The sequence below is a fragment of the Stomoxys calcitrans genome, chromosome 1 (genome assembly GCF_963082655.1).
Source record: "Stomoxys calcitrans chromosome 1, idStoCalc2.1, whole genome shotgun sequence".
Classification (NCBI taxonomy): Eukaryota; Metazoa; Arthropoda; class Insecta; order Diptera; family Muscidae; genus Stomoxys; species Stomoxys calcitrans.
In genome coordinates, this window is record NC_081552.1 from 221,401,009 (window position 1) to 221,413,228 (window position 12,220).

Genomic DNA, 12,220 nt, shown 5'->3' on the forward strand with positions numbered 1-12,220 from the left:
CTATATATAATTTATCTATGAGCGTATTGAAATTACAATATGCCAGGTTTTTGTAAACTATACGATCAAGGCGCTATTACACGACTTGTTTTTTACACATATGTTGTCACTTTCTGTATCTTTAAGACTTTCCTTATGTAAATACATCAAATACAAATAGAACGTATTCTCATGTATATTGTACTTTTTCTTATAAATACGCGCCTATATGAATATTCGATGAAATTAATTAAAGCGAAATTTGTATTGGCGCAGTGACATGTCGCAACTATTTTGCTCATATGAATAAAATCGGGATTTAAGACTACCGTCAGCTGATTTACGCTGATAAGGCGTATGCATCAGCTTATCTGCGCAATCTTTCTAGAAGAACGCATACCCGATGATTGGAACTTCAGCATACTATGTCCCGTACAAAAGGAAGGAGGCAAGACGGAATGTGCCAACTACAGATGAATAAGCCTCCTCCCCATCGCATACAAGATACTCTCGAGCGTACTGTGTGAAAGATTAAAACCTAAAGTCAATGAGATAATTGGGTCTTTCAATGTGGCTTTAGACCTAGTAATTCCACTCTGGACCAGATATTCACACTGCGCCAAATCTCGGAAAAGACCCTTTGAAAGAATCGAAAGAGAGTCAGTGAAAATGGGTCTGTCCGTAAATGGAGATAAGACGAAATGGATGATTTCAACTCCCAAAAGGCCTTCGCAAGCGAGCAGATAAGGACAATGGAGAGTGTTGGGAACCACAACTTTGAGATAGTCAGTAACTTTATCTACCTCGGCACCAACGTACCCGAAACAAATGACACCAGTTTTGAGATTAAGCGAAGAATAATACTGGCAAACAGATGTTACTTTGGACTAAGTAAGCAGTTTAGAAACAAGGACACCTCTCGACAGACGAAGATTACACTATACAAGACACTAATTTTACCCGTGCTGTTCTATGGTTCTGAAGCATTGGAGAGAATGATCCTTCGTAAAATATATGGACCGCAAACTGGAGAATATAGGCGACGTATGAACCACGAGCTGTATGAACTGTATGGCGACGATAGCATAGTTACACGCATCAAAATACAACGGCTGCGTTGGCTAGGTCATGTTGTCGGAATGGATGAAGAAGCTCCAGCAAAGCAGTCTTTTGAAGGCAAACTCTGTGGCAAACCGGGAAGACCAAATGCCCGATGGAAAGATCAAGCGGTGGTAGACATTTCGAAACTATGTGTCAGAGATTTTAAAATGAGCGCAGTAGATCGAGGCGCTTGGAACACTATTCTACGTTCGGCTAGTGGAACAAATGTTTTTTCATAGTCAATTAAAGTAAAGTAAGGAACGATACAATTGAAGGTGGTTTCCTTTGTACAACAACCCAAGATGTACGTGGTAGTTATGTCATGCAACAACCACAAATAATTGGTGCAATCCGCCATCTTGCCATCAAGCTGATCGTCGTTTTGCCAACACACGCAAACAAATTTGTGTGCGTGTGGGTACATAAGCAGAGAATAAGCGAGAAAGAAGATAACAACAAAGAGAAGTCAAACAAAAATCTATCATTTTAATACCGTCAAACCTGACCGGCTGGTAACAGCTGTACGCGTGAGACCACCTTTTTAAATCCGCCTTGCCCCTGAAGAAAGAAATCTATGTATTATTTTGGCAAAAAATGTCAACAAGTAATCACGACGAATAAGTGTGATGTACCGTGTAACCTCCGCATAAGAATTAGTTTTTTGTCATGTGTGTACGCTATATCATGGCCAATTTCTGCTGTTTGACAACATTGGATATGTCATTTCCAAAACAGCTGATTAAATTTTCTGTTTTGTGTGTATTATTTATTCCCGATTTTCATTGGATCATCAGCAGCAAAGTACTTAAAATATTGTTCGTAGTTCGTTTACAGACATCAACCCATATTTCCATACTTAAAGGGCATTAAAAATATCTAAAGAATGGGAGCAGTTCTGGGTTTATGCTCCGCGGCACAGGTAAGAAATGGAAAAGAAAAAATACATTAAGAAAATTTGTAGCATATGTCAATACAGAATGTATCTGTTTTGCGTCATAACAATAAAAAGACAAAGACAAGAAAAAATCAATAAGTGCTTAATATAACTCAGTTAAAATGACAGTATAATTAAATTACATCTCACTCAAAGTGAAGATGAGTCAGTGACAACAAGTATTCATGCTACTACTGTGTATCTCTTTCTTTTCAGTGTGCCTTGTGTTGTACGGGAACAGCAGCTTCCATGTGCTGTAGCGCCTGTCCATCATGCAAAAATTCAACTTCTTCCCGTTTCATGTATGCTTTCATGTTGCTTGTGGGCACTATCTTGGGAGCAATAGCTCTGTCGCCTGGCCTTCAAGGAACTTTAAAGAAACTGCCTTTCTGTATTAATTCCACTTCATCTACCAGTTCAAAAGCCATCGATGTCTTTTCGGGAGGTTCCTTACAGTTGGATTGTGAATATGCTCTGGGTTATATGGCAGTATATCGCATATGTTTCGGTTTGGCGTGCTTCTTTATGCTTATGGCTTTAATAATGCTGGGGGTGAAGACTTCAAGGGATCCTCGTTCTCATATACAAAATGAGTTTTGGGGACTTAAATTCTTAATCTGTCTGGGCGCAACAATTGGAGCAATTTTCATTCCAGATGGTTCATTTGGACCGGCAATGATGTGGGTCGGTCTTATAGGTGGTCTGGCATTTATTCTTGTTCAACTGATAATAATTGTGGATTTTGCTCATTCATTGGCAGAAAATTGGATTGGTAAGTATATAGGTATATAAAATAATATGGAAAAATAATATACACATGTATATGCTTATCAACGCTAAGTGAATACGTAACGCAGTATACAATATGCAGAAAAGGGTATTGGCAATAGTCGTAAAAATACTCTAACATACGAAATGGTTTTTTAACATCCAAAATCTTTTTAAATGCCAAAATTTGTTAAGATTTGACATTTGAACTTTTTGAACCCTCAAAGACTGAAATTCTACTCAGGTAAAAAGTATAAAGAAATTAGACGTAGTTCAAAATTAGCAGATTGAAATACAGATTGTTGACAAAATGAATACCTTTTCAAGACAATGTGGAAATATATATAAGGAGATATGGGAAATGGGCCCTGGAAAAGTACCCTTTCAAGAAAGACAATAGCCAAATAATTGTCATGCCTTTAAAAAACTATCAACATTTTCCTAGGAGAAAAAGGTGTTGTCTGTCTTCGAACACCCTCGAAAGGGCAATTGCCATTAAGACCGTTACAATTTGCTATCTAAGAATAGAGGTATTGAGTTTATAGGTGTAATACAGGGGAGGTGAGGTAATGCCTGCTCTTGACAACCTGAATCGCCTTGAAACTTTATGGTAAGTTTCAAAATGAATGATTCCAACCCTGACAAAAGACCACTTGTTGCAAAGGCGCACTTCTGACCTATCAAAAACATGCAGACATACATCTTAATGTCTATCCCTCGTAATTTCATAGTTAAAAAACTGGAAAAACTCATTAAAATTTGTGTGTTGCCACGGCGATTCGGGTTAATGACCCACTCCTGAAATGTATGGGGGTAGACGTACGTCGTGATAGAGACCGTGTATCGGTTGGTAGTTGTGCCTCAGGCTATAAGCTTGTCAGTCGCCTGTTGTCCGTCTATAATCGCTTTCTGAAATCGTACTGGGAGACTTTAAAACACGTCACGGTAGTTTTGGATTTTATCTATTGCGCCAGCTGGTTTGTTAAATGGTGTATCCTAGCAGTCCGACATTTTATTGGTTTTAAATTTATCAATCAAAAGAAATCCGATTGGAACGGCTTCAGTTACCACACCAATTGCTACTTCAGTTAAATAAAACCACCTTAGATCTACAAGTTGCTGAGTAGCTAGACAGAGCGTTTGAGAACTTAAGTGCCGATATAAATAAGTTATCGAAACGATTTTATTTTCAATTAAATTTTTAATTGATGCTAAGAAATTTGAATGTGTCGGAGGTTAACTACCTGACCAACATTCTATCTCTGGCGACTCTTGTATTGTAATTCCCAATTTTTTGATATTGGGTAGAGTTTTCTCGCTGTTGAAGTCAGGAAATCGTACAAAGTGATATTCACTCTCCCTCTCTCTCTCTCTCTTTCTCTTTCTGTATGATTTGTCACCGTGGCGCAGAGCTTAGAATGTTCGCCTATGACACTGAAAGCCTGGATTCGAATCCTGGCGGGTACATCAGACAAATTTCCGCCTCCCAATGCTGACAACATTTGTGAGGTACTGTAAAGTCACGATAGAATTTCGAGATAAAAAGAGCAAGAAGGGGAGCCATTCACCCAATGCGTAATCTCAAATTCGATGGTCAACCATTACAATGTAACACGAATAAACGCCATTGGCAACGTCAAATGCTACAAGGCGCTAGGCCCCGGCGGAATCTTTATATACACAGAAAAAAAAATATCGCAAAAAATTTTTCATTTAAAAATTTAATTGAAAATAAAATTGTTTTCGATTAAAAAATTAATAATTCAAACATAGGTCGAGTACATGAAATAAATCCTATTGGAATATATTAATTGATTCAATATTTTTTTTTTTAATTGATTATTATTTTTGTTTTCAATTACAGTCGTGATTGATATTTTTGCCATTTTCAATTATGGATTCAATTAAATTTCTTAATTGAATCTAAAATAATTTTGAATCTAATGGTCATTGAATTTTTTGAAAATTTTTTCAATAGAAGAATTTTATCTTCATATAAAAATCAATCATTATTTCAATTAAAACCAAAAAATGTTGAATTACGAATTGTTTGTTGTTGTTGTAAGAGTGTGTTGAGGCGGTAACCCTTACCATATAAACCGATCTTGGGTCTTGACTTCTTGAGCCTCTAGAGGGCGCAATTCTCGTTTTGGTATCACTTCCAACAACTATGCTTAGTATGGTTCAAATCGGTTCATAACCTGATATAGTTGCCATTTAAACCGAACTTGAGTCTTGACTTCTTGAGCCTCTAGAGGGCCCAATTCATATAAACAGACTCTAGAGGGCGCAATTCTTATCTGAATTGGTTGAAATTTTGCACAATGATTTCTTGTATGACTCCCAATATAGTCCCAATGATTTCTTGTATGACTCCCAATAGTTTGCCCTGAATCTGTGTATAACTTAATATAGCTCCCATATAAACCTATCTCCCGATTTTACATCTTGAGCCTCTAGAGGGCATAATTCTTATTCGATTTTGTTAAAAATTTGCACAGTCATTGCATCTATTATCTCTAATATACGCGCTAAATATGGTCTGAATCGGTCTTTAAGTTGGTATAGCTCCCATATAAACCGATTTCCCGATTTAACTTCTTGAGCCTATAGAGGGCGTAATTCCTATTCGATTTTGTTGACATTTTGCACAATCATTTCATCTATGACCCCTAATATACGTGCGAAATTTGGTCTGAATCGGTCTTAAACCTGATATAGCTCCCATAGAAACCAACACTCTGCTACAACAACCAATTTTAATATAAATTCTATAATTGCCTTTTTAGATAGTGCTGAAAACAATCGTGGTTACTACTATGCATTGGTATTCGTAACTCTATTAAGTTATGGTTTGTCGATTACTGGAATTTCACTACTTTATGTATATTTCACGCATGTAAGTTGACTTTTTTGATACATCTGTCTACTATCTAATTTTAAAAAAATATTTATTCTTTTAGAGCGATGGATGCGGCTTGAACAAGTTTTTCATTTCAATCAATTTGATTTTGTGCATTATGATTAGCATTTTATCTGTATTGCCAGCGGTGCAAGAGCGATTGCCTCAGTCGGGTCTATTGCAAAGCTCATTGGTGACAATGTACACAATTTATTTGACTTGGTCTGCTGTAGCCAATAATCCAGGTTGTTTTTGATATATGCTGTGTTTTATTTCAGTACTATATAGTGCAAATGCCGATTAATCGTTTGTTATTATATGTTATCGATAACAACTTTGCACTAGATAGGACTAAAATGAAACACACCAATAATTTTGTAAAAAAATTATGATTTTATTTCGAAAATATTTTTGTCTTTGTTAACAGAAAAGATATGCAATCCCGGCATGTTTGGAATTATTGAAGGCAATGCCAGTGTCACCAGCACAGTGGCCCCTCCTACACCACATTCAAAGGTAACCTTTGATACCACCAACATTATTGGCCTAATTGTTTGGATGCTTTGCATTCTATACAATTGCATTAGTTCAGCTGTTGAGGTCTCAAAAATCAACAATGATGGCGAAAAAAGAGGTAATTTCTTGCGCTTATAACACTTGCTTAAAGCTTATGTCACGACGTTCATTGAACATACATTAATAACTAACTCATACTAATTTTCACGTTCTTGAACATACATTTATAATTAACTCATATTAATCCTGCCAAGCACTATATTCGACTCCTTTTAAATACCCACCACCATTGGATGGGGGTATACTAATCTGGTCATTCCGTTTGTAACACCTCGAAATATTGATCTAGGATCCCATCTTACATATAAAATTCAATTTGTGTTTGTTTGTTCCGTATAGACTCAAAAACGGCTGAACCGATTATGTTGAAGGGAACATAGGCTATATAAATTTTTGATATCGGCAGGGAGTGGGTCCTCCCTTGCCTCAAAAGTACTACCCAAAAATAAAAGTGGAACGATCGGGACAGTATGGATGAAAGGTATTCAAGAGTAGAGTACGAATTTCATAATAAAAGTTGGGTCCAAGTACCTGGGGACCGCTTAAAATAGGTTTATTTGACGATCATGACAATATGGTACTCAAATGAAAGGTATTTGGGAGTGGATTACGAATATGGTCAGGAAATAGGAATAGGCGGAAGGGGGTGGACCCTCCACCATTATCCCAAAAACATCACCTAAAATCAAAAGTGGACCGATAAGCACAATGTGGGTATCAAATGAAAAGTATGCGGGAGTAGATAACAAATCTGGCATACAAATACATGTCAAAGTGTAGGGGATCAACCCACCCCCACAAAAACGCCCAAGAGAAACACTTTAGCCAATCACGGATATATGGGACCCGGTTTGTTTGTTCCTTATACTTTGAAAAACGGCAGAAGCGATTTTCTCGAAATGTTCGCATATTGTGTAGGTTAGTCTGGAAGGAAACATTGGCTATATAATTTTTCGGTATCGGAAGGGGGACGGACCCTCCCCCTTAGCCCAAAATACAACCCAAAATCAAGAGTGGACCGATCGGGACAATATTTCATATAAGATTTCATATCTTGCATACAAAATCAGATCGCCACCCCTCCAAAACGCCATTAGACCCATTATGACAGTATGATAATTGGCTGAACCGAATGTTTCTTAAAATGTTCATAGATTGTGTACGTTTGTCTGGAAGGAAACATAGGCTATATAATTTTTAGATATCGGGTGGAGGCGGACCCTCCCCTTTACCCCAAAAACGCCACCCATATCCGAAAGTGGTCCGATGGGCACAATAGGAGTATTAAATGGAAGGTATTGGAAGCCAGAAAACGAATATGGTATTAAAATTTGGGTCCAAGTACCCAGCGGATCCCCCAAACCCAAAACTTATCTAAACAGATATATTCGAAGTTCATGTCAATATGGGACTCAAATGAAAAGTATTAGACAGTAGATTACAAATATGGCATATAACATTATGGGTCGCCCACCCACAAATGGGCATATTGGCCGATCATGGCTATATTAGGTATTAGGGATTAAATTACGAATATGACATTAAAATTTTCGTTCAAGTCTAGGTGTCGCTTTTCCTCCTAAAGATACGTCAAATGTTTTATTTGACCCATTATGACAATATGTGACTCAAATGAAAGGTATTTGAGAGTAGAAAACGAATTTGATATCCAATTTTGGAGCCAAGTGTTTTGGGGTACGCCCTAAAGTACCCCCTAAACTGAACTTCATTTCCGTTGGGAATAAAGAACGAATTTGATATCTATTTTCAGTGCAAAGTGTCGGTGGCCGCCCCAGCCCCAAAACACCCTCCAAACGGTTCATTTTTACCGGCCATGGCAGTATGGGGCTCAAATTAAAGGGATTTGAAAGTGCAGCACGAATTTAATATCCATATTTGAGTCGAAATGTCTGAGGTGCCATTCTTCCCCTAATGAGAACATTACCCTAAGTAAGAACATAACCACCAGGAATCGAGAAGGGGCAAATTCTCACACATCAATGAGTGTTTTCCGATTCAAGTTTAAACTCAATGGTAGGGACCTTTTTTTATACCCATGTCCGAACGGTGTCTCGCAGTGCGACACCTCTCTTTTTAATGACCATGCATGGCATTTTAACTGTGAAATGTCGCGAACATTAAAGGGGGGATTAACACCGCTTTGTCCGATGTTCTCGGAAGATTCGAACGCGGTCTGCGTCATAGGCTACGATGGCACGAATTCGACATCCGCATTTAGGGCGAAGTGTCTCCACCCTAAAAAGATATTAGGGAGTTAAAAAAGGCGCAGCGGAGCGGGCCATGTTCGGTTAGTAAAGTATATATATTCTTGATCGTCTGGAAACTCTGACTCGAACTAGCCACATCCGTCCGTCTGACGAAATCACGATAGCGGCCGAGGTAGCCGCTTGAAATTTTGCACATATACTTTATATCGGTTCAGATTTGGATATAGCTCCCATATAGACCGACCTCCGGATTTGACTTTTTGAACCCATGGAAGCCACAATTTTCGTCCGATTTGGCTGAAACTGTGCTCTGTTATGACTTGCAATAACTGTGTCAAGTACGGTCCAAATTGGACCGATATAACTCCCATATAAACCGATCTCCCGATTTGACTTCTTGGGCCCCTGGAAGACTCAATTTTCATCCTATTTGGCTGAAATTTTGCACATAATATGCTGTTATGACTCCCAACAACGGAGCCATGTACGGTCCAAATCGGTGTATAACCTGATATAGCTCCCATATAAACCGATTTCCCGATTTGACTTCTTGAGCCCTTACAAGCCGGGATTTTTATCCGATTTAGCTGAAATTTTACATATAGTGTTCTGTTATGACTCCAAACAACTGCGCCCAGGACGGTCAAATTCGGTCTATAACTAAAGATAGCTCCCATATTTTATCAGAATCCATGGTGGTGGGTTGACAAGATTCGACTCGGCCGAACTTAGCGCTTTTCTTGTCTAGCTTTTAAATGTTTGAGTTAACATTGATTGCACTTTTTTTCCAAAGTTTATACAATTTCATGGCATTCATTGATTTAGCAATACAATTTTTTGGTCATTTGTTACTAACAACATTATTTCTTTCTTTTATCATTTCTTTATGTAAATATATACTTTTGTGATATTATGGTGATAAAATACGACAACTCGCCACTACAATACACTTTGCCAACCTCTTCACAATCTACTAAACAAAACAAAATTAAATTGATGTATAATATTTTAACGTAAACTTGATGTAATGCTAACAATAATAGTTTTAACAGAAGTTTTATCAGATGCAGAGACAGGTGGTGGCAATGGCAAAACCGATGCAGATAACGAATCCGAAGGAGTGACATATTCATGGTCCATGTTCCATATAGTCTTTGTATGCGCTTCACTGTATGTGATGATGACTTTGACTAATTGGTACAAGTAAGTAGACGTTCTTCTAACTCGTTTTTGGAACAATTAATTGCTTATATAACATCTATGTATGTAAATTTCAGGCCAAATTCAGACATTGAATTATTTAATGCCAATGCTGCCTCCATGTGGATAAAGATAATTTCCAGCTGGATGGGTATATTCATATATGGTTGGAGTTTAGTAGCACCCGCCATACTAACCAATCGAGAATTCAATTAGTAAGCTAGTTAAGTTTCGAGCAAATAGATGTGGTTTAATTCCAAATTATAGCTCTAACGAGTATTATTATAATACGACATTAACATAAACATAAACAAATATACCATACACAAGGATATTATTATCAATGGATTATAATTAAAAATACTTCAAGTCAAGCCACTTTGCTTACATATATCGTAGTATATAATAATAAAAATACAATATATAAATATGTGTATGGAAACACTTAATTTTTTCTAATAACTCTAATATATGGTGGAAATCAAATTCTTGTAGTCCAATACTGTACTAAATATACAGTACTAAAGATAAAGCTATGATAGTTTGTGAAATCCACAGAAATTCTCAATAATATTAAAATTTATTAGTAACTTTGTATATTTATTTGTTTTCACTTTTGTTTTTAAATTCTAAATATATAAAATTATATATAAAAATATATATATTTGAGTCGCATATTGTACTGGGTGGAATATATATATAGATTCCCACCACTAAATCAGTCTTATATTTTAGGTCGAGACTTTTCGTGACCAAAAACCCAAATTCAAATTTGGACGGACGGAACGGACTTCACAAAATCGATCTACGATCTACAGAACATGTATTTGTAGGTTTTCGAATAAATGTTTGCTTACGGTGGTGGGTATTTAAATACTTAAGTGATATATTTCATAAACATAAAAAAACTTTTTTCGAAAAATTGAGCATTTTTATGCGATTTGTTGGACGACAAACAATAGCTAATCGCTACATAGTTGTATTTTTGAACAAGTGGCACAAATAGATGGAAAAGTGGCTGAAAACATTTTATGAGTATCATGACATAATTACCAGGTAGTGTACCGGCCGATAGTCATCATCATCTCGTATCTCGGCCGATACGAGATGACTATGAGCACCACACAGGCTGGAACTTTGAGCTCCGACTTGTGTGGTGCCCATCGTTATCACGGGAAGCTTAGCTGAAAGCTACCGGGCGCCTGCACAGGTTGCAGATGGTGGAAAGCTCCGTTTTTATGTGGAGTAGCTGCAAATGCGGTCGCGGGCAGTCAGCGATTTTCGAGAGGAGAATCTCAGTGAGGAGTCAGGTGGCACTGGCTCTTAATTAAATACTGAGTGCCAATGATACTCGAAATGACAAGGCAAGTTATTGGCGCCTTCAAATAACCAATGGCCAATATCAGCGTCTGTTCCCAGGTTAGGGGCGGCTGGCGGCGAGCTTCGGATCTTGGAGCAAGTGGCTCGCCACAACGAGGGATACATGCAATCCCACAAACCCATGCGGTTGGGGCGCTGGGCCTGTAACCCGCCCCCGGAAAACATAGAACTACTATGAAAAACAAAGGAATAGTAAAAACGGACCCCACCAACGTTGACGACCCACGCAAACGAAAAAAGCAGCATGATTTGCGGATCTGCACCTGGCATGTCCGCACTCTTTATAGAGAAGGTGCAGTATACGCGCTGGCAGATGTATTAGAGAAGTACAAGGCAGATATAACCGTACTGTGTGAAAGATTAAAACCTAAAGTCAATGAGATAATTGGGCCCTATCAATGTGGGTTTAGACCTGGTAAATCCAACCTCGACCAGATATTCGCCAAATTCTGGAAAAGACCCGAGAAGGACAAATCAATACCTCCCATCTCTTTGTTGACTGCAAAGCCGCCTTCAATATTCCTTTACGTTCAAAGGTATTTCAAGCCATGTCTGTGATTAATAAGACTCTGCAGAATGACACTTGCTGATCCGCGTCTCTCCGAACCATTTAATACCAAACCGAGGATTCAGACAATGAGACAGCCTATCGTTTGATCTCTTTAATATCCTGTTGGAGAAGATTATAACAGATGCAGATTTTCAAATTTGCACAAATTTTATAGTTTTTGACATGTTCCATTGAATTGAGATTTATGAAAAGTTTCATTGGGACGTATTTAAACATTTTGTTCATAAATGTTATGACATTTATTAACATTAACATTTTTCTTTCTGTGGAAGGTTTGATTGAATGACATTTTGTTGTCCCATATATGCTGTTTTATTTGACTACCATATAGCGCAAATAACGATTAATTATTTCTTATTATCTGTCATCGCCTCATATCGTTAACTTACCAGTACAACTTTGAACTATCCAGAACATCTGACTTGCACTGTATAGGACTAAAATTTAACACAGAAATAGTACAATTCAGATGTGCTATATGGCATGTAAGTGTAGTTGTTTTATTTTAGTTGTAAACCGTGCAAAGCCAAACAATGCAATTAGAAGTTGTTGCATGATATCGATAAATGTATAATGACCAC

General features: G+C 37.5%; 1 protein-coding gene across 3 annotated transcripts; it reads left to right on the top strand.

Annotated features, from left to right (window-relative positions):
* Positions 1 to 1,821: 1,821 nt before the first annotated feature.
* On the top strand, positions 1,822 to 10,348 carry LOC106084677 (serine incorporator 3). 3 transcript variants are annotated; one of them, XM_013248551.2, is made up of 7 exons: positions 1,822 to 1,999; positions 2,231 to 2,786; positions 5,572 to 5,681; positions 5,746 to 5,929; positions 6,112 to 6,318; positions 9,541 to 9,691; positions 9,766 to 10,348. In XM_013248551.2, the coding sequence occupies exons 1-7, from the start codon at positions 1,964 to 1,966 to the stop codon at positions 9,902 to 9,904; spliced, it is 1,383 nt and encodes a 460-aa protein (XP_013104005.1). In that variant the 5' UTR covers positions 1,822 to 1,963; the 3' UTR covers positions 9,905 to 10,348. The 3 variants fall into 3 exon arrangements, with proteins under 3 accessions (XP_013104005.1, XP_013104006.1, XP_013104004.1); XM_013248552.2 differs by having other exon boundaries at positions 9,553 to 9,691; XM_013248550.2 differs by having other exon boundaries at positions 1,823 to 1,999; positions 9,532 to 9,691.
* The last annotated feature ends 1,872 nt before the right edge of the window (positions 10,349 to 12,220 follow it).